This window comes from Gallus gallus, chromosome 4 (assembly GCF_016699485.2).
Source record: "Gallus gallus isolate bGalGal1 chromosome 4, bGalGal1.mat.broiler.GRCg7b, whole genome shotgun sequence".
NCBI lineage: Eukaryota > Metazoa > Chordata > Aves > Galliformes > Phasianidae > Gallus > Gallus gallus.
This window is the reverse complement of record NC_052535.1, coordinates 73,901,870-73,925,342: the sequence shown is the minus strand read 5'-3', so window position 1 is coordinate 73,925,342 and position 23,473 is coordinate 73,901,870. Positions and strand designations below refer to the sequence as shown.

General features: G+C 37.2%; 1 protein-coding gene across 1 annotated transcript in view; it reads left to right on the top strand.

The window, feature by feature from the left end:
* GBA3 (glucosylceramidase beta 3) overlaps positions 1 to 23,473 on the top strand; it is a 35,136-nt gene that overhangs the window by 3,219 nt on the left and 8,444 nt on the right. The window contains 6 exon segments of the mRNA XM_040700479.1: positions 959 to 1,031; positions 5,287 to 5,514; positions 10,370 to 10,419; positions 10,421 to 10,641; positions 10,997 to 11,051; positions 11,714 to 11,832. Coding sequence (XP_040556413.1) covers positions 959 to 1,031; positions 5,287 to 5,514; positions 10,370 to 10,419; positions 10,421 to 10,641; positions 10,997 to 11,051; positions 11,714 to 11,832 — 746 coding nt within the window.

The following is a 23,473-nucleotide window of genomic DNA, read 5'->3' as shown; positions in this document are numbered from 1 at the left end:
GTATGGCTTTAGTAGCATAATAAATGGGAAGAAAAGTCCTCTAACTCAAAATAATAATAATGAAGATAAATAATAATAAAAAAATTGCAGTAGTGCCATCTAGTGTGCCAGGTGTTGCAGTTTGCTGGAAAGGGACAGTCAGCTCCTTTCAGCCCATCCCACTTGTTACTGCTCAGCCAGCTCTCCTGTGACTGCTTCCTTCTCAGCCTGTGACAGGGCGGCAGGTACAGCACTGACAGGAGGCAGAGGAGAGGACCCAGGGGCTGCCCTGCAGATGTTCATCCTGGCACACATGCCATGAGGTTGTCGTTGCTGCTCTATAAAAAAAAAATGAGTATCCACGAGACTTTAAGGAAGGAGAAAGATAACTCTTCTGCCTGTACTCCCACATAAACCTTCCTCTTCTACTCATTGCTAAACATGTAGTGGCTAAAACAGCCTTTCTCATCCACTGCAGCATGGACAGACCAATTGTTTGGTGTGGGGAGAGAAAAAAAAATACACATTTGATGTGAGAAGGGCAGAGAAGCTGCTGCTTTTTGAAGCTAGGAAAGGATGGAAATGAGCCTTTGCCTGGTATCTGGAGGATATATGTTGTATTAAGGGTCCACAAAGCCCTCTGTCAGTGGAGGAGAGGGGGAGCTGAAGAGGCACTTGCTCTGCGTGCTGATGCCGTGTGCTGGTGGAGCCCTTTCACCATGACTACTGTAGGCTTTTCCAGTGCTGCCTTCTTCACTTCCACTGTTAGTGACTGAACCTCTCTGCTCTAATCCTGAGATATGCAAAGTGCATAGCTTACCCTTCAGCCTGTGAAGCTGCACAGGGTTTATTTATGTCTTCAGTGTGGAATCTGCTTGTAACAAGTGGAAGAGTGATTGAGCCAAAAGCTGTTGTCTGCAAATGAAGCCCGCATCTCCATAGCATCATATAATGCTGTGTATTCGCCTGTCCTCTGCAGCTGCTGATGGAGGATATTGCTTTTCCAGCTGGATTTGCTTGGGGTGCAGCTACAGCAGCATATCAAATTAAAGGTGTCAATTTTTAAATGCCAAATTGTTATGGAAGTTTCCAGTGAACAAGAAGTCAGGATCTAGGAAGGAAAGATCTTTCCTTCATTGCATAGATGCTATATTTAATGCAAATACATGTAGCACTTCCATTTAAACATTTCTGGCCCGAGCAGTAAGAAGAGGGTAAAAGATTTTACAAATCTCAGAAACATATGGCTAGGAATTGGAAATGGGAAGGAATCTTCCGCTACCAACTGTGAGTGGAGGGAAAAAAAGAAAAGGAAAAAAAAGAAAAGGGGGGAAGGAGGGAGGAAGAAATAAGTAATGTTCCCGTTAGCTTTTATTTCCTTTTCTAGCATTAATTTAGGAAGGTTACTATTGGCTATTCCAAAACAGAACAGGAGAACTACCAAATCAGACGTTAGTACTCCTGGGGGTCCTTTGTGAGGAATTCATCTTCAAGGAATGTGAAAAATGGAGAGCTGGGAGATTAACAGTGGGACTTACTGAGACCCCCAAGCACATCTCATGTTCCAAACTGAATGGTGGCACCGATAAAGCAGTTTGCCCAGCATGGTAAAAATCTATGTAGCAGAGTAGGGAATGCAAACCCATAAGGTACAGGGACACTGACAGCTGTAAGCCCCCAACCTTTCTCTCTTCATAAATGTGTGTTTAGAGACCACTAAAATACATATAGATCTGATTTTCTCATATTATACCCTGCAGCATACTGGCACTCAGCTCCCATTGATTTCAGTGCCTAAATGGGAGCTGTAGGTCTAAAATTGTCTTTGAGGATGTAGCCTTTAGTTCTTGCTTATTGCTGAAAGTGAGAATACTTACCCATGCCTGGAACCTTCTAAAGAGCTCTGCTCATTTCACCTAATGGCCTGAACAGCCCGCTCTTCCCTGGGAATCAATATTCTGGGCCAGATCCTAACTCAAGTCCAGCAACGCGCAGAGCTTTGCTAACTAATTCTTAAAATGTGAATTGTGTGTGCATACAGAAGGACATTATAATTTCCTGCCTTTTGAGTGGCTGAAAGTGCAACTATAATGTTCTCTTAATGTATTTTTAATGAGCTTTCCTAAGGCTTCTGAGTGGGAGAGATGTTAAAAAAAAATCTATAATGTGGTCTAGACACCACTCAAATGACCCCTTTCTCACTGAAGTAAGAAACTCAACAGGGAATTCCTCCTCCTGAAAGCTGTGGAAGCTGTGCAGCTTTTGACTTAAAGGCAACGTGATTGAAGCAATAGTTCTTGTAGAGTCCAAACTCTGTTGCTGCATGTATCACAAGATCCACAGTGGATGAGGCAAAGGCTGATAGGCTACTTTACTTTTTTTTTCACTGTCAGCTATGTATTTATGCACAGCACAACCTTATTCGCTCTGTATATTTCAAAGTGTTAAAAAATCATACCAATTGTACTCTGCATGCTCAAAGTGCAGATTTCAGAGGTTCATGACTCAGTCAAATCAAAATCAATTTGCACCAGAACACTCAAAGGCACTTCTTCTTACTGAGGGCCATTTCTATGCTAAATTTCAACTCTGCTTGAAATTTTTATTTATTTATTTATTATAGGGTGTTGCTTTTTTTTTTTTTCTTTGGGGGGGGGGGGGGGAAGGGAGGGAAAAGTTTCAAAAAATTCTTGTAATGGTAAAAGTGGTTTTCTTCACTTCCTTCATGTGCCAAATAGTTGAGCTACATTCATTCAAACAAAATTTTACCTTTTGGGCAGAGAAAAAGCCAAGAAAATTTCACACTGAAAGATGAAAACGCAGTTGAGTTAGAAAAAGAGCAAACTTGCAAAGTATATGAAAACTCAATTAATCTGATCAGTAAGAGCCCTGCTTCACTAGCTCCACCTAAAAGGAAAATAATTTTCTCTTATTCCATTGTGATAATTGCAGAGAATGAGGAACATGCATCACATTTCATCATGTTCATCATAGTATTCATCATTTGTTGACATACCATACTAATATGTAAGGATCTGGTAGCTAAGCCTCTCCTGTGTATTTGAAATGTGAAATCAGTTCCCCATCAGTGTTTTTCCTGGCCCCCAAGCTCACTAAAACTCAGGGTATGTCTACAGTAAGAGCTGTAGCACAGTGTCAAGGTTTCTGAGCAAGCTTAGAGGAGCAGGCTCAGTTCATTGAAGCTAGCTGAAGCAGAGCAGAGCTCTGTGCAGGCTAATTGTGGCTCAGCAGGATACCTTACTGTGTGTCGAGCTCTCTGTTGCCTGGGCTAGATTGCTTCCTGTGCTTTATTTAGCTAGCTTGAGTACACCGCACTGTACAGAGAGGCTCACTGAACAAGATGAGGGACACTTAAAAGTGGGTTGGTTTGCCACAGGCCCAGTCAGGGCTTTATAGCAACTAATGACCACCAGAGAAGTACTGGTAGGCTGCTAGAAATCAAGTGCTTTCCCCCACCCCTCCCATCTCCTTTGCTGGAGGAAGGCAGGCAAGAAAGCAATGGCGCAGCATTTGTACTAGCTGTTTATTCTTAAATAAAAGTGTCTTAGCTGCCCAGTCTGAGAGCTTTTGGCTTCACTTCACCCCACCGTGGTGAAAAGGAGCCGTAGCGCATTGATGTGGCGCAGGAAGCTTGCTTTTAAGAGCTTCCAAATTCTAAATACCACAAAAGAACTACTATTAATTGTTATTACATGCACTCCTCTGACATTTATTTTTGCAGGCACATTTAAAATCAAAAGCAGGACAGAAAAACTTATACTATGGCATTTTTCTGAGGAGCATGCACACCGAGAGCAAGATCTATGATAAAGTCTGAGACGAAGAGAAACTCAAGCTGCCTGGATCTAAAATTTGACCTACTTTGAAGGTTGTCCCACATAAGAGTTTAATTGACTGACCAACCAAATGTGGATGTATCAGTGTTCATGTGCTGCAATAAAATTCTGTAAAGAACATGAAATGTGACAATGATCTTTGAAAAGCTAGGTTACAGAAGGGATATTACAAATTTTAGTAATGCTTTAAATTAAGTGTCTTCAATATGCTTAACCTTGCATTAAACTTAGATTTAATAAGACAGATGTGTATTAAGTACTGAATATACTTAAGGGAGCAATCTTGCGTTGGCAGGGGATGGACTCAATGACCTCCTAATAGTTCTCCTCCATCTCTAATTTCTATGATACTAATTGATTATTAAAACACTTTTATTGAGGATTGATATGTAGCTATTATATAGTTATTAATCTTACAACCCAACTGATATTTAATTTATACATAATTTTAACACACAATGTCATTTTAGTTTTTAGAGAGTAGCCCTGTAACAGTGCATTTAATGGAGCTCTGAAAAATCTTGCTGGTAAATGTGCTTAGCCATTTTGGGGTCATTTGGAATTTCATGATAAAACCACATTTTGCAGGAGTTCAAGTTTACAGAGCTCTCCACATTAAAAATGGAATGTTTACCTCTGCTACAGCATTGCTCTGGAAAGACAAAGAAGCTCATCAGGAAGGAAGGTACATCTGCTTGGCTTCAGTAGTATGTAATGTTAAGAATGTGTGATCTCAAACAACAGTAAGATTTTGAATATTTTAAAGATAATCTCACTGCCTCTGTTTTGGAATTGCAAAGAAATTTCCCCAGTCTATGAGAGTGAAGAAAATGGTGCAGGGATTTTGAACATTTAAAATTCATTTCTGTGAACGTTTGGCTAGGCAAAAAGCAGAAGTTTTGCAGAGCTGTGTTATTAATTCAGCTTGTATATGCCTAGGGCCATAGCTCATAATGGCATTCCTTTCTTTTTAACAGACTGTCAGGATTTTCAAAGGACATCTAGAAAGCCATAAGTGCCTATTTGTTGGATGTATTTCTCATACCCTAAAGGCTTTCTTTGATATGGACTGATCTTTTACATTTATGGATGGAAGCTGTGTTAGAAAATGTCCTTTGTGAAAACCTGTAATATCTCGAGAGTTGCAAACATCAGATTTTTGGCTAAGGAAATACGAAGTGTGTCAGAACTCCGAGTGCTTTTAGAAACAGGATTTTCAAATAATTAGCAGCAAGCAAAAATATGAATAAATGCAAAACGTAATGCAAATATATACTAACACTTGAAAGTTCCTAGCTACTTTAAATGATATGAGGAGGGGGAAGGGAATACCACTTGCTTTTCTCTTAGGATTCTGAGGTTCTTGTGCCTACTTTGTGATAAATATTTACATTCAACATATGCTTTTTGATGTCAAAAGTGTAACAACCAAGTTTTGTTTTTCAAGCAGAAGGCTGGAATACAGATGGAAGTGGCCTTAATGTCTGGGACATATTCACCCATCAGGGAGGAGATCGAGTTTTCAAGAACCAGACTGGTGATGTAGCTTGTGGCAGCTACACTCTGTGGGAGGAAGATTTGAAATGTATCAAACAGCTTGGATTGACTCATTATCGCTTTTCTCTTTCCTGGTCACGTCTGTTACCTGATGGGACGACAGGTTTCATCAACCAGAAAGGCAATTGTTTCTTAAAAATAGAAGGTTGCAGCTTTAATTCAAGGTTATTGCTGCAGTCTGGCATAATTAATCCAGTATGCTATTCTGCAGTGTAGCTTTGAAATTGCAACTTTTTTCAGAGTAATTATGGGATGGTTTTTTATAGGTTTGCAACAACTTCCTAATTAATATTCTAGATCCCTTTGGATAGCACAATCTTTTGGGATAGGATTAGTATTATGTTTCCTATGTATTTTTGCTTACATCAGTTTAATTGTTACTCTAAATCATTTTGCTACATCAGAATGTTTTTAGTTACAAGAATCCTAGCCACAAGGATATGTTTAGATGGCTTACAATAGAGAAGTCTCTTATTTGGCAAATATATTTAGATAGGCTATCAGCATACTCTGATGTAATGAACTTCATGATGACAGTTTTACAATAAGAGGGACATAATTTTTCCAGATATTTTCTTTAGAACATTAGAAGGGATTCTTTAGGCTCAGCTAGGAGCTATGGCTATGACAAACACAAGCCAGCCCTTGCTCTGAAGAGAAGAATTTTCCCAATAGACAATGCAGAAATCTAAGTATAAAGGGATATAACATATAAACAAGCCAGCTGGATTGCTAGATGTCAGGTATAGAATATAATGCATAGACTGGGGAAAAGATGAAGATGACTTAATGGGAAAAGAAAGGAAGTGACAGTTTTCCCTGCAAAAAATAAGGAATGGAAGAACGAAGAAATAAAGAGAATTGTGAGGTATAAAAGCAACTGAAGCTGAACCAGAACGGATGGGAGAATCAAAGCAGTTGGCTGAGGTCTCCCTTATTCTGGGCAGATAATGTTCCAGGAAAAACAAAAGCAAAGTACGTTTGGACAAACCTCTGAATCTCAGCTTTGTGTCCTACTCTTCTGAATCTCTATCAAGAAAAATTATCTATCAAGAAAATATGTAGCTTTGCATTTCTGGGGCAATGTTTACCTTGATAATTCCTTTCTTTCACTGTTTTGAAGCTTGCAAAGATGGAAGTCTAAAAAGGAAAGGATTTTTTAGAAAATGTCAGTCAGGTTATCCTGACCTGCACTAGGAAGTAGAAGCAATATTCTGCAGATTTTGGTCATGGAGAGCTTGGCTGTTCAAGAGGCAGCAGTCTGTCCTCTGCATCCTGCAGATTACGTTTCTCACCAGAGAGTGAAGGAGCCTTTGTTTCAGGAATTCAAATGGGGGGGGACTGGGGGATCTGCTGTAAACAGACCAACCAGCCATTTTCCCCGCAGAGCATGACTGCAAAAACTGTGCCAGCATCCCGTAGAGGCATGAATGGAAGCCTTCCCTTTGCTACCAAAGTTTACAATATGTGGCCCACTTTTACAAGCACAGCTTGTACTTCCCTTGGAATGTTTTTTTGTGGCACAGTGAATTTAAATTTGGCTGAGTCCTTGTGGTTTCTTCCCTGTCCTGATATTCCTTCAGCTAGTGCTGCAGGCACCGTGCAACACCACTGAGCAGCCCAACGAACAGGCTTTTGTTTCTTGGATGTCAGACTGGGAGAAAGCAGGTAGACACTTGGTAAGGAAAGCTAACATTCTGACAAAACTCAGCTGTAATTTCAGAAAATGTTCGCTTGATCTGTAGTATAAGCAGTTGCCTGATTAATATTATGAACTTTACATTTAGCGAAAGGGCACTGGAGAAACTCCAAGTAGGCTAGCTTTCATTAGGCAGGAGTTCACTTCTCTTGTGCAGTGATCTGTTGAAGCAATTGTAGCTGCCTAGCATGGAAAGGCCATCATCTTCTATATAAACATTTTTATAAAGAGCATGTGAAGAATTAGAAAGCTTAGAGCAATGTCCTTTCAAATAAAATCGTTCACACCAAGAGATTCTCTACCAATTTCACACCTAAAACAGAGGACATTTGAAAACCTTTACAACCATTCTGTTTCCAACTCAGTGGGTGTAGGGGCTCTTAAAGCAGCAATGCTGTAGGGCGTGTCTGATTTTAGGTTAAAACTTACACCGAGTTTGTTTTCAAAGTATTTTAGCAGTGTTATTTGTGCCCTAAAAGCTGTTCTGAGCAGACTGTATCTGCTAAACACTAGGTGCAGATGTGGAGGAGGACAGAAGCAGTAGCCATGGGGCTGTTAGGTCTTGGAGAGTTGGATGTTTTGCCTCACTTCAGCATTAAGACAGGGAATCAAGGTGGGGAGAGAAAAACAATAGCAAGGAGAGAAGAATAATCCTTCATTCTCCAGCGATAAAGTGCTCCTTAATGTCTGTAATCCCATAATTTTGATGTGTCTCCAAAAATCCCTTAACTATACACTTTCCTGGAAGAATGTTTTCTTCTGTATTTCTGCTTTTGGATAACCCACAAATGTAGCCATAAAAACTAGATCAGGCTACTCTGAAAATTAGAATAGAAAACCCTATTACCTATTATTAGAATAGAAAATCCCCATACAAGCATGACTCCCGATGGTAGAATGGGATCCTGTACCAGTGAAGGTTTTTTTCATTTTTGTTGTGTGTTTTTTTTTCCCCCAAATCGATTTATGTACTAAACCTTGCAGTTCTTTCAGCAACAGTTAACACACAACCAGATCAAGTGGGTCCCTGTTAAAATATAACAGAAACAAACTGGTTTTACACTAAATGGGTTGCAAATGGCAAGAATTATCAAAAATTACAGTTCCAATGGATTCCTTCTCTTTTTATGTGGGTGCCTTCTGAGACTCACATACATACCTCCTTAGGATTTCGGTTCTTCTGGTGACATATTCAGATGGAAAAGCAAACTACCTGTGAGATTTATTGTGAATCACTTGGTAAACAAACTTATTGAGTCTTTCTGTGCTAAAGGATGTGTATGCACATGTTTGTTTACAAGAAGTCACTGTCTGAATATTAGGTTCTTAATTGATTGCTGCAGTATATGATGTGTTAAAAAAAAAAGCCATTTGACACAAGTCCTTATGACTGAACTTGAAGATAGGATAATTTGAAATTTAATATTGTCTTTTTAAGAAGTTAAGGCAGCGTTCTCTGCTGACATTTTAAAATATCAATATATACCAGGATGAACCTACAAACCCCTGGAAATATCTAGTACAGTGTAATACAGACATCTATTAATGAACTGGTTTTCTGTTTGGATTTAAAAAATCTTTTGTTCACACATTGGTAATAATAATACAAACCATCCACAGTCTCATAGGCCTATGTTTTGTTGACCTGTGCAATTAATTTATTCTCTCTTTATTTCTCCTCCTCCTTTCTACTGCATTCTCAACTTTAGAAAGCATTTTTTAGTTTGGAGTTTCGTTGCAGCATATCCTCAGGATAGACATTTCCTAAGCAGCTATGTCTTTTTAGTATATGTGGGAGTGTAAAACCCACTAAGGTTCTTTAACACTTTGGTATATTTAGCCCAAGTCTCTAAAGCAAAAGCTGTCTGATTTCTCCATTCCCCTAGCACGATGGAGAACTACTCCTGGCTGGAGCCGCGTAGCTTAACAAATAATAATTCAAGGCCACTGTTGGCCTTTTCCAATTACCTCACTAAACCAGATAGTTCTAGTAAAAGAGCATGCTAATTGATACTCTTTGAACCAGAGCTTATGATATGTTTTGCAATATCTAATATTTTCAGAAGGCTTAAAAAGCAATGTAGCTGTGTTTGGATTTAAGTAAAATTAAAAATGCTTATGTGAGAGCTTAAGGTATTTTGATATTTAAACTTGCTGTGAACTCTGAGCAGCATAGAAAAATAGTCCTTTAGGAAACATATTCATGTCAACCACTTCTAAATCTGAACAGAAGGTGAATTCCCTTTAAGCCTCTAGAAATGCATCCCCAGTGCTGGCCACTTTTAACAGTGCATCCAAGAGATTATAGCTGAACTCTGTCATATCAAGGGGGGCAAGTGAGGTTGGAAGTCATGAGATTTTAGAGAGGTGAGCTAAATCCTTCTTGGTACCAGAAGGATCAAGCTGTCTGTGTAATGGTGGTGTAAAAGGAAGAGAGTTGGTTTCTTGGATAAACTATTGCCAAGGCATTCGAGCTAGTAGTTAAATAGACTAGCACCCCAAACTCTAAAATATACCAGAGCTCCATGAAAAGTTGTAAATCTCACATAGACCTGGTAAGTTGCCCTATCCAATGAGGAAATGACTGAATTCACATTATTGCAAGGTATTAAACACATTGGTAGTGTCTTTTTTGTCTTGATGTTGGCATGGAGAATGATGGAGAAAAGAACAGCCTAGAGGAAGCAGCTTACCAGCAAATGAAGTTCAAATCATAAAAGATTGGCTTAGTTACCTTGCTGAATATGGAACTAAACTTTGTAAAATATACACTTCTCAAGGAGAGAAATTCTTTCATTAGAACAAATCTACCTGTCTAACTCTTGTGTCAGGATTTTTCCAATGCATTTTGGTCTTGTACATGCAGCTAGGCTGCCATTCAGGCATTAAAATGAAAGGATTATATTTTCATGTGACCAGCACCAATCAGAATTATTCTTCTCCTGGGGAGTTGCTGTCCACTGATCTATTTTGAAAATTTGCATCCTCATTTCATTTTATGTGCCTGAATGAAATGTGTTGTGTGCTGAGCATTTTTGCCAACTCTGGGGTCTTGTAACAGTAGTCAGCATACAGTTGAGAGAGAATTTTTGCATCTCATAACAGAGCAAAATGTGCAGTGAGGTTTCTTCATGTGTTAAAATGTAATAAATTTAATAAGTTAACCCTTCTATTCTTTTCAATATTTTCAGGAGTCAATTATTACAGCAAAATAATGAGTAACCTGGCAAGTGACATCCTGTTCACAGTATTTCTTTGACTTACTCCAGTTTTTTAGAAGATGAAGGTGGTTGGAGATCTAAAAAGATCATTGAGACCTTTGATAATTTATGCAAAATATTGCTGCAAAGCATTTGAAGACTGAGTAAAGCTGTGGATCATTATTAATGAGCCTTATGTTGTTGCTACACATGGTTGTGGAAAAGGTATAGCCCCTGCTACAACAGAATCTTGTACCAGAACTTACAAGGCAGTTCATAATTTGATAAAAGCTCATGCTAAAGCCTGGCACAGTTACGATAAGATAATTAGAGAAAACAATGTGGACCTGTGCCTATAACTCTGAACTGAGCTTGGCAGCATTTCTACAAATTCCGTAGCAAACCACGAGGCAACGGAAGGGAACCTGTCCTTTACCTTAAAAAGCTTTGTCAGAACAGTATTTATTTATGGTGAATATCAAGCCATTGTGAAGTCCTGCTACACGTTTAGTTCAGGGTTACTGATCATAAAGACTTCTAGAATGTAGTAAAGAGTTAAAAATGATGACCTTGCATACTGCTGACTTCTTTGCGCTGAATTGTTTCACTTAAGATCAAGAAAACACAGACAAGAGGCTAATTGTCTGAGTGGCATATGAGGCTAAGCAAACAATGGATCCCTCTTGGTCTGTTGCAATTGGGAGTCTATGGCTTGCTGAAGTACCATGGGGTTTATACTGACTTCTGTATTATATCAAAGTATGACATAAGGCTCACAGGACCATTTAACCACTACTAGCTGGCCAGTAAGGGGATCTGAGAATCCTATGAATAATACTGGTGATTTGTTTTCTTTTGAGGAGCCCATCTGGATGGCATAAGACATTGTATAGGATATAAATAAACAAGTCACCTTGGGATTCTTAATTTAATGCTTGCGTGCCAGCTACAAAAAGTAGAAGCCTTATTGTTTCCCTACTGCCTTTATACTTGATAGCTATTTTACAGTTTGAAAAGAAATACCAGTGTTTTATCATCTTTTCAGCTCCAAAAATTATCTTTTTCATGCCAGCAGTAAGGCATTCTTGGCATGGATCTACTCCTGGCAATGGGACTTCTGGTGACTGCCAGTACCAAGGGGTTAAGGAGCAGTCACAATAAGCAGATGCTAATGCAGGAAAGATATTTTAGACTTCTCATTAAAATAAGTCATTTCACTGTCTTCATGGATATTTGCACAGTTTTGCTTTTCCATTGTTAGTCATAAAAGGTCAGCTCATGGAAAATTAAGTTAATAGGGTCAGTGCAATTTGATGAAAACTAGTTTTAGTTTTAGCTTAGAAAAGATAGAGGGTAATGCATCTGATTTTATGGGCTTTCTTACATCTGTTCTGAATAAAACTTCTGCTCTCTTGTTCTAGGATATATATAATAACCCTCTAATTTACATCACTGAGAATGGGTTTTCCCAAAGTGACCCTGCTCTACTTGATGACAGCCAACGATGGGAGTATTTCAAGCTGAATTTACAGGAAATTTTATAAGGTACCATTTGAGATGCTGAAAGATCAATTGTTCTAACTTTATATAATTTTCCTTTGTGCTTATTTGCATTCAGCAATGACCAGTGATTCTTGAAGCTAAAACTAATGTAAATCAGAGTAAAGCGATGCCATTAGAAAAAAAAAATGTTTACCAGAAAGAAAAGCCAGTAGTTTTAATCTTGTTTCCCCATCTTGGGATGGGGAAAAGGTTCTCCACACATACATTATTTCTAACCTCAGTTTTGTAGGACCATTAATTGAACAAAGCAGCCACAGTGATCTTCAGAAATGCTCATCACACACTTCTCATTGTGAAGGATGTGAAGTTGAGTGCACCTAAAAAAGTGACCATTATGTCAGACAGTTTATTTCAGAATATGACCTCCCGTGCAGAATGAGGTCCCTGAAATAATTCATTCCTGCACATGACTATTAAGCCTTTGTAGCTCAGCTTTTGCCATTATGACAGGATAGGTAACAGTATTAAATACTGGTACGTTTTTGTTTTTTTATTTTTTAGAAGCTTCTTTACTATTGACTTTGGTAGAAACATAGTTGGTCCAATACTGAGAGCTTATGAAAATTCCATTTCTACCTTCCATCTTCTGGGAGCATCCTCTGATGTAATTTACAGGGAGGAGGTCATCTCTCTATGTATCAAGTAGAATGTATTTTAAAATAGTTGTTCAGCGAGTCTTCCTGTCATATTTGTCCAAAGCGATCACAATCATGAGTGTAATGTATTCGTTTAATATTTTTGGTAGTCATTCTTCCATCTTCATTTTCCTTCTATTTTATTTCTGCTATGCTTTTATTTTATATTTCATTACCTTAAACGGTCATTTAAGAACTACCTGTCTGTCTTCATCCTTTCTATTCCAAGTCACAACCTAGACTTGTCAGCCATGCCAATTAACTGTTTCTTCAGCTGAGTGGAAGATGCAAAAACCATTCTCTGTCTCTGAAGTCAATTGGTAGGGTCTGCTTCTATCTAAAGCTGTATACCACATTCTAGCTGCCTTGGACTGCTCTTCCCATGCTGTGCCGTATCTGACTCTAAGCCATATCTGGACAGTGGTTTTGTAATGGAGTAAAAATTAATGTCCATGGATTATCAAGGGTTTGTGTTTGAGTCATGCTATTGACCCTGTTTTGTTTACTTACCTTGCAGACAGGATGTCTGGATTTGATTTACTCTGAAGAAGATATCAAGAATTTAATAAGCATTTAAATGGGTTTAATTTCAAATCTAGTTGTTCTACAATGTACAGTGTCTTATCCTGAAGTAAACATTTAAAGTCAGTCAGATGAATCACCACTTCATGCATATCTATTCGTGTACAGTAAGACAATGAGGGTGACTAGCTTTGAGACTGGTGCATATATGGGAGATATCAACATTCAGGTAAAATGAGACTTACTTTGCCGTTCATTCAGTCCAACAAAGTTTTTAAACATGTGTGGTCTGACTGTAATCAATGCAACTCTACACAGGCTTAGTTAGGTTTTTGCTTTAACATTATGTTTTATTTACCTCTATTTGTTTATACAGCAATAAGCACGATGGGCCACTGATTGAAATAGGTCTTTGTATACAAAGATAATATAAATATTAAATCCATCAGCTGTAAAGCATTCTGTGAAGAAATACCAGTAACTTTATCCCCATGTAACTTCTCCCCTGATGCTTGAAGTAAACAGTTTCTCATATCCACTCCCTACAAACTACCCGATGAATGAGCAACCCATTTCAAATTTTCAGTTCAAGTACCCTGAAAAACAGGATTTGCAAAGATGTTCACTTTATTCAATGCTTTAATTCTTAACCATTTATTAAGTGTTATGTGAAGCAGAACAGTTCAATTGCTCTGTATGCAATGTCAACAATAATTCCTTATCTTTGAGCTAACTTCTGAAATGATTAGTACAGGCTCATTCATGCAGTGAGCTCTGGGTCATGATAGGGGCTTGTGTGGATTTTGGTGTGGGATTTGGGCATACTTACTTACTTTTTTGTCTAACCAAGAAATAAGCATGCCTGACTACAAAGAAGAGTGTATCAACAGCCAGTGACTGCACTTGTAAATATAAAATTTTAATGTGTATTCTGATATTATATTTTGCATTAAAAATCCTCCTGCCTTTTTGAATATATACTTGCATTGCTTATGTTAATATTGTCAACCAATATTTTCAAAAAATATTTTCTCCCTCTTTGAGGCCTTGAATGTCAGAAAGAGCTATACCTTGTACTCTGAAAATCAGGTACTTCAGTGCCTCTCAAGATAGGTAGAAGGACTGCAGGTGTGCAAAATGCCTAAAATTTTGGATATCAAGACAATTTGAAAAAAAAGGTTTTGGAGATCTGAAGCAGACTTTTTATTTCATGAGTTTACTTAACATCCTTCACCCACTAAGACTGTAATTACACAGTGTGAATAAGTAAAAAAAACCCACCGTATGTTACTCCTATGCTTTAGTTTTTAAAAAAGATTTTGATGCTGTCAGATAAAACTGAGATTTTTATTCTGCGGGCAGCATTAGTTAATAAGAATGGAAATAGCAATGTAAATATGAGCTAGGAAACAGAGAGTGAGCAGCATGGAGCCACTACAAATATATCACATTATAGCTGTTATAAGATGGAAAATAGTTATTAAACACTGCCATGTTGCTTCTGCACTATATGGATAGATAAAAGCATCAATATTTTAATAAATGTGGATATACATATTTAACATCTCTACAGAGCCATAAGCATGCATGGTACTTTACAGATAAATGAAAATGATGCCTTCTTACCCCAAGGAGCTTAAAATCTAATTTAGATACAATGCATGAAGAGAAGACAAACAGAAGGCCGGATGAGATGTATAAAGAGAAAATGGATCAGAGTTTTGAATCGCCTTTTACTACAGTTGCTCTTCCTTAATTTTATATAAAATATGTTAAGGATGACATCTAGACCAAAGATCAAGACTGCCAATAAAAAGGTAATTGAAACTACTTAGTTTTGGAAAGTGGAACCTTTTAAAAGAGATAATAGAGTTTCATAAAATCCATGAAGGAGAGAAATGTAAATAGTGGGTAAACTGTTGCCACAGGCAGATGATGGAGAAGAGCAAAGAAGTTATTCCATAATCTGGACGGTAGAAGATTAATAATAATGCTGATGGGGAGGGAAAAATGAGTTAAATAAAAGTTGGAGTGCAGACGGCTGTAAGAACTAGTCAGTAGAAGGAGAGGTGAAGTTAGTATGAATAGAAGGTAAAGAAGTTTCGGATGATGTGATGTGATATGAGAAGAGGCAAATAAGAGGGAGATGAGAAGCAAGAATAGATGAGAATAAGCAGGACTAGAGCTGGGAGTAAATAGAAAACATATGAACATTCAATTTAGAGTTAGCTAGAAGGTCAACAGTGAAAAATGCAGGGCAAATGAGAGGAATTATTGCTAGAAGAAAGGTATAAGTAAAGCTTAAGATTCAGATGGTGTTAATTTTCTCCTTAAATATACTTGAATGAAGGAGAAAAGGAAATGAGATACAGAGAATGCTGACTGCCATGAGAAGTGCAGAGCAGAACTAAAACTGACAGTAAGCAAGGTGATACAGTTAAGAGGATTTTAAAAATGCACCTAATGTTAAATGCAGTTTCTTCTGGACTGCTTTTGGGTCCCTTTTTTCCACTCATACTTCTAAGATTTGTTATAAAACCTTTTATGTATTGTTGTCACTGTACACTTTGATTTTGCTCTCGTGAACTAACTGTTTAGTCTAGATTGTAGTCACACTCTAGCCTGCTCTTGCTGCATTCCCATGCACATAAAACAGTGAGGTTATAATGCAATACTATAGTCCCTGAAAATATGATTTATTGTTAAATTAAATATGGATGTCATAATGTGATCCCCTCGGGTCAACTATAAGCTTGAATGATATTGAAAGAGCTGCAGCTGCAGCTCTGTTTCTTCATTGCCACTGACAAAAATGCCTCTACAAATAGAATACAACAATGCAGACATCTTGAGGAGTCTCTGAGATGTGCTGTCCCTGGCATAATATTGCCATGTGACATTTTCAAGAACTATAAATACATTGACTACATTATAGTGTAAAAGTTAAGAAGCTTTGCAGTAGTCACCGCAGAACTGCTCAAATCAAGCAGAATTTGTTATCAATAACATAAGAGATTCAAAGATTAAAACAAAACAATGCAAAACCAAAAACTCATAAAGATGAGAGTCAGCACAGAATGATGCATTTATCAGATTTTTGATATAATTTAGGTTCAGAATATATGGATGTGATTCTATACAATTTCACTTCAATGCCAGTTTCATAATTTCACATTATCACAAGTAAGGCCACACATAATTTATTAGCACAGACGTTTGAAGCTACATCTAGACAATGACAAGATTCTCTTGTTACTGAATGCTTAAACTTCTTTTTATTCCTTTCTCAAACTAATCCCATAATCTGAATTTTCTAATCTTCATAAGTGAACACTTTCATTTTTCAACTCTTAACTGACAGTTTTGCAATGGAAAATTATGACGAAACATTTTCTTTCTCCAAAATGTTCTGTAATGTGCCTTCAAAGTATCTTAAGTGAAAATAATGCAACATACTTATGAGCTTCTGTTAGGAATCTCTCTCTTCTATTGGAAACAGAATAGTAGGAGTCTGGCTAGTACAGCAAGAGAAAACAACTGTCTCTCTGTATGGTAGTAAATTTATTACTTGCCATTGCCTTGATTTCAGATGGAAAGAATAAATGGAAAGTAAGAGTGAACAAGGATGGCTATGAACCCTGGAGAAAGGGACTGCCTGATTCTACCATAGGAGTTTTGTGTGCAGTGTTAAAGGCTAGATAGGCTGCATAATGCATCTGCGCTTGAGTTGTAGGGAATCTAGATGTAACCGGTGTTACACATCCTCATGCAGTATCTGCGATGTACTTTGATTCTAAAGTAACCAGCCCTCAGTGAACCATAAATTTTCAGAAGCATTAGCAACTGCAGCTCAAGAATAGCTCCCACTCTGTACGGGAGAGAGAGCGCAGGTGGTTTTGTGACTAATTCTTACCTCAGAGAGTATAACCTAAATATTTAGGCCCTGTGGATGTGGTACTGCTGCTGGTCTTCCTGATTAAGTCCCTTTGGGCTATTATTAGGGGCAAAGGATTTGCTTTACTTACACAGAAGTATGACTGGACTACGTTGTTAAAGCCAAATTCATGATTCCTCAGCTTTGCTAACAGTTGTGCAAGCTAAGATTTGGGATCTCAGTGGCTAACCATCAAATCCTATCTATGTGGTCAGAAAGTTAGAGACAACTGTTACTTACCTGCAACTTAGAGATTTCCCTTAGGAAATGATTTGTACGTACAAAACATAATCCTCACATCAGAAGCACCTACTGTAGTTTTTTTGATTCTGCCTATTTGTTGTACAAGTTGAAAGATAATGGCAATACTGCCGGGGGAAAAAAAAAATCCTTCATAAATAAAAAAGGATTTGGGCCTTTTTGATGAATAAGCAGCCTTTTATGAAAATTGTGAGTTTCAGTTCATCAGATATAGATTACACATAACATTGGTTTTGAAATCAGTTCTAAGCTACATACTTCGTTTGGAGTTACTGTTCTGCAATGTACTGAATCCACAGAGGCACATCATAAAAAATACTGTGCTGGTGGTGTGTCTTTGAGATAGTTTTAAATTTTAATCCTCTCTTTTTCAAGATAATTCAGTTTCAAGTAACTCAAGCTCATTATGTGCATTCTAAGTGTTTTTCCTAGGGTCATGTACAGGATCACACATACAGGAAATGAAGTTAATATATAAAATACACCACCATGAGCTTTTCTATATAGGCATATATATATATATCCTGCAATTGAGAGGCAGGTCCAGTTTGTTGGAATAAACATCTGTATTTAGATACCTATCACTTCAAAAAGTCACAGATATCTGTTCCAGAAAATGAGATTTTGCATTTTGATATAGAAGAGGAAATCTATTTTGTCTCAGTGCAGAACTCATTACCACAAAATATTATGAAAATTGTTTCCAAAAGATATTAGCGAATTAGGGAGAAAGTTGTTAAATTTAGAGGTGATGGTACAACTCTTTTCTCAAAGTGTTCCTAAATGATGAATTCCATGGAAGGCATTCCTGCACTGTATCTCTTCTTTCTTTCCAAATATCTGCTATTGACCATTTAAGTAGACAGATCTGTGATTTGGCAGTCTTTATGCTGTTTAATAATCACTAAATAATTGTTTTGTTTTGTTTTGTTTTTCCTGGGCTCACATATAGATATGTAAATAGGAGAATGAATGAAAATAGAACCTTAGCTAGGGTCTACAGAAAAAATATCTGTTTTTAGGATAGCCTGGATAGCTAATATATTTCTGGCCAGCTTTCACTAGTTATTTTTTCATGGTGTTTTTGTGATAGTAACAGCTCATCATTTAATTTCATGGGAGTTACTGTAATTCTAGAGGGCTGAAAATAAAGTAAATGCGACTGTAAGGGGAATATTACAATGTCAAATGAAACAGGGTCATTGCAGTTCTACATGTATGTTGCTACAGTGTCAAGATAAACAGAAGGAAACCATATTGAGTAGAGCTCAGTAAAGCAGAGTATCAGAAGTGACTGAATAAAATGCAAACATGGCATTATCTTTTATAAAGTCTTATTAAATGAAAATAAAAATTTTAGGCTATACCACTACATTAGAATTTGATCTCACAGATGTCAGGTGATTTAAAGCCATGATTTCCACTGCAGTTTTGACTGAGCAAGTGTATGTTCCTTCAGTGCATTAGCACATACATTTACTATGACCTACTTTATAATTGCTGTGGGAGTTTGCCTTTGCATTTTTTGATAGCTCTCTGTTCAGATTCTCAACCATAACATTGCATTAGTTTATTTGCATTAAATCAATTTTGCTAAAGAATCTCTCATTTTTATATAAAGAAATACTTAGCTTCATCATACAGGGAGTGAAGTACCTCTATCTCACTTTTAAACTAGGGAAATTGAGGTAGCACAAGTTCAGTGTAATTTAGCTAAGGTCAAAAAGAAGATGGGACTAATACTAGATGTAGTGTCTGGATTTTTTACTCTCCTTCTCTGACTCTGTGTGCTCAATGTCACATTCTTGCTGCGAATAAACACATTTTAAAGTAAACATTTGTATCAGAGAATATGAAGATCTACATGAATGCATGGTATATGCCTCTATCAAAAACTAATGGGAAAATCATCTACTGAGCTCATATAGAAGCTGGAAATTAAATGCAAAATGTTACTATTCAAAATATACAAAATACGCTTATCTTGAGTGAGGGAACTCTGATGGTTGAACAGAATTTTTTTGAGTAGTTAATAATTCTGTGATGCTGCAGAATCATTTCTCCAGAAAAGTAGGTGGACAATTATATATTTCTGGCAAATGGAAAAATCAAACTATCAAATAGTAAACTATCTACAAGTCATTATACCTCTATGAGAATGTTAAATCTATCTGGATGCAACACAATTTAGAATATAGAAGTTTCTTAAGAAAAAAAGATGGCATTTACTTATTCAAGTTGAGGTAACAAAGAAAATAGCTACGTGAAGTCTTCTGGACTTCCCTAACAGCTCTTGTTCAGAAAGAAATTAATGTAAGAAAAAGTAATTATCTAGAGGAGAATTAAATTGTTCATGTTCATGTATGCTTAAAAATAATTTACTTACATTTAGTTTTCTAACAATGTAACAGTAAAATGTATTTTTCTTGCTGTTTTCTGAGAGGAGAAATCCTCTGATGCTGGCACAATTTTATTTTGGAAGAGTAAGACCTAGAAATATTTCCTGATACTAAGAGGAATTTGGTGTTCTAATCTTAAGTTGTACATTCTGTCACATTTACCCAGTGTGAAAGTGACTGGAAGCATCAGAATACGGAGAGTTTTTTAAACCATCTTACATGGGAGATAAAATCTGGAATGAGTTGTACTTGTATGAAAAGTATTTGCTAGTGTTGGTGTCCCATGGGATTAACTGATGTGTAAGGGAATGAAGTCCCCCGTGAAGTCTATGTGTAAGGGAAAGATGTCTGGAAAGGTTCCTTATCCTACAACCCACACTGTATCTCCCCTGTGTTTCAGTTTTTAGGAAGCTTTTTAGATACTTCCATGTTAGCATTCCCTTCTTTGCGTTCGCCTAGTAACACCGATGAGCTAGGTATAGCAAAGGCTGGTGAATTCCTGGAAGCTGTTTCCTCAGCAAAAAATGTTGTTTATGCTGTTGCTATTCTTTGCATTGCCTAATTTATTGGAATTCAGGCAATGTTGGCATGGAATGATAAAGTTTATATGGATATTAGTAGGGGCTACGAGTGCTTTAGTGAAGGGCTTAAGCAACAAAGAAACACTTTGATTTTTCAGACAGGATCAACTGAAGCCTGTATGTGCCTTACGTATTTGAATGTTTCTAAAAAAAGTTAGATGGTCAAAAGCCAACGATTGTACTGTGTGTTATCATTTCTTCAAAGTGTCCAAACTTGTATGAATCACTTTTATAAAAAATGTAAAGAATTACACATTTTTTATTACTACATGTCCTTGTTAAAGAATACTTCCTGATTATTTGGATGATTAAAAAAAAAAAAATAGGCAAAACAATACATTTCCTACTGCGAATGCAGGGTCAGGGCTTACAGTGCAGGGCTCACGCGGTATAATTTTTGCTTGGACTAATACCTTCCCAGCAGTAAGTACACTCCTGCTGTAACAACTGAAGCTGCTGTGCACTTTTCAAGTTTATTCCTCAGCTATCCTGCATTGTAGAAATCCAATCTAAAGATCATAAAGGAATGAATAAGCATAGCTGAATGCAGTGCCAGAGACAAATGCTTTAGCTTTTGCAGAAGAAGGAATGAGAGTGCTTTTGCTTCCACAGCTTCTGAAACGGTGATTTGAAAGCTCTCTTGGACTTGCATGCCTTTTATATCTGAAACTCTGAATGTCACCTCTGATCTCAGCATCCAGCTTTATGGCTGTCTGGCAGTCTTTTTCTCATGAGCTACCCCAGCAGTTATGATCAGCTGGGTGCACAAGTAAACAGTTCACAGGTTCTGCATCCTGCCCTTTTCTCAACATCTTTATAAGTTTCTGAAAAGGATCTTTCACTAAGATGTACAATTTTCAGTGCCAGAGTTGAGCTAATCAGTCTCCTCTCTCAGGTATTGGCTCTGCAGGGTGAGCATTGGCTTGAGTACAGGACCTGCGTCCTGAAACCTCAGTAATTCAATACTCTTTTATATATGTTACTACTTAAATTAGGGTCATCAAATCCCATTTTCCATTTGCAATCTTTTGGCTATTGTGATTTTTTCTGTTCTTATTTGACGATCATGGTCTTTCTCTTCTTCTCTATTCCCTGCTTGCCTTACTCCTGCCAATCCTGTGTTTTCCAGCAGGCAGATGCTGATTCTCCTCATCCATGCGTAATCCCAATGAAATTTTCATTTTCCATATTTTATAGTCTGCTGCTATTCACCTTTTTAAACACAGGCAATAGGAATCCAAGGGAGAAGAATTCACTAACCTCCTGGGGATACTAAAAATGATCATAGTTTAGCAAGTCAGTCTTTAAAGATCCTTTTTTCATTCCACCCTCCCCTCTGCTACTCTTTAAGTATTTAAATCTGCCCCCCACCAGCCAGACTTCCTCACCAGATGGTGCCTTCTGACTAGCTCTGCCTTTCTTCAGAGGATGAATAAGTACAGTGAAGAGCATAAGGAACTGGTGAGACAGCTACTGGAATATTTCATCAGTACTAGTGTCCACTTTTTTAAAAAGACAGTGAAAAATGGGAGAGAGTTCAGGAAGAAGCTACAAAAATGATTTGAAGGCTGGAGAAAATGCCTTACGGTGGGACTCAAAAAGAGCTCAATCTGTCTAGCTTATCAGAAAAGAAGATTGAGAGGGGACTTGATCACAATGTACAGGAACCTTCATGGGGAAAATATACAGGATACTAAAGGGCTCTTTAATCTAGTGGAGAAAAGCATAAAAAGAGCCAATGGCGGGATGCCAGACAAATTCAAATGAGAAATCAGACACATTTTCTAACAGGGAAAGTGATTAAACATTGGCACAAATTACAGTAAGTCCTGCATTCTGCACCTCTTGCCTTCATATCAATGCTGAGTGTTGTATGGAAGATGTGCCTTAGCCAAACCTAGATGTTAGATACATTACAGGGAATCTACTGAAATTTAAGAGCCTGTGATACAGAGAAGGTCAAACTAGACAATCTTATGATCTCTCTGTCTTTGATTCTGTGAATTCAAAAGTGCTGACAACAGTGACTGTCCATACATCATGAAAATCAAGCTGGACTGAGGTATAGCCTTGCAAAAGCTAGACAGTGGTTTTGTTGAAGTAGATCTATTTAAATCATGATTGGGGAAAAAAAACTTTTTTTTTTTTAATAAAATAATTAATGGAATGGATTGATGCAGAGTATTTAACATATTAATGTTTAAATTATTTCAAATTATTATAATTTTTTTCAAGCCAGAACAATTTGAAAATGTATATTTTATAAATAAATATCAAGCTGTTTCTTCTGGGAGATTTTTAACTTGAATATTTATATTTTCCCCAGATTGTTTTGCATTGTTTTTTCTGGCTGAAGGAATTCTTCCCGTCTCACTATAATTGCATTTACAGCATGTTTAGTTTCATGACAATATCACTAAAGATTTGTCCAGAATAACAGAGGAACATGTTCCACCCTACTGCTCATTGGTTGTTCTCACTTGTTCTCCTTTCTGAGAATCATTATCGTTTATACAGGCAGTGATAGTTTTTTAAATGATGTAATCATATATAGGTGTGAAATGGTAATGGCTTTATCCTTAAAGATAAGGATTTTTTAAAAGGTTAATTATATTCCACAAATTGTTTTAAAAGTACAATGTTAGCATTATTGTAAGACCCAGAGTTGGAAAGCAATTCCCCAGTCTAATATATGTCATTTAATTCTAATAAACTTCCTTATTTTTTTTCACATTGTTGCTACACTTTCCAAGCCCTATGCTAAATAATTTCTCTCTTTCTTTGGTGTTTTTTCTTCCAGCTGTTTGTAACCATGTTTCTTCTATAACCATAGACTTCACATAGCCAGGTGAAGCATGTTTGTCTTTTCTTCTTTGTCTTAGCAGATAATTCATTTTTTCTATCAATCATTTTTGTTTTGTTTTCAATTTCATTCAGTTTCTCACCACCTCCTCTCCAAAAAAGTCATACATGGGATCACACTAATGTCAGTTTGTTTCATAGTCATGATGATTGCTGTGTTTCAAGCAAATTCCAATGCAATTTCACCCTGGGAAAAGACAAGCTGCATTCTTATGTCTAAAGTTAGGGAAGGGATAGAGGAAAAAATGTCAGCCCAATGTAGAAAGCCAAGTTGTATATTGCAAAGGCTCAGTGGCAGAAGGAGGAAGAAAAATTCTCATGACTGTGGTTGAGGCAGATCAGAAAGAAAGGACAGGTAAGGAGAAGGAGAATGTGGCAGTAACTGACCTTAGCTGCATAAAAGTTGGAAACTCTGCCATAGCTA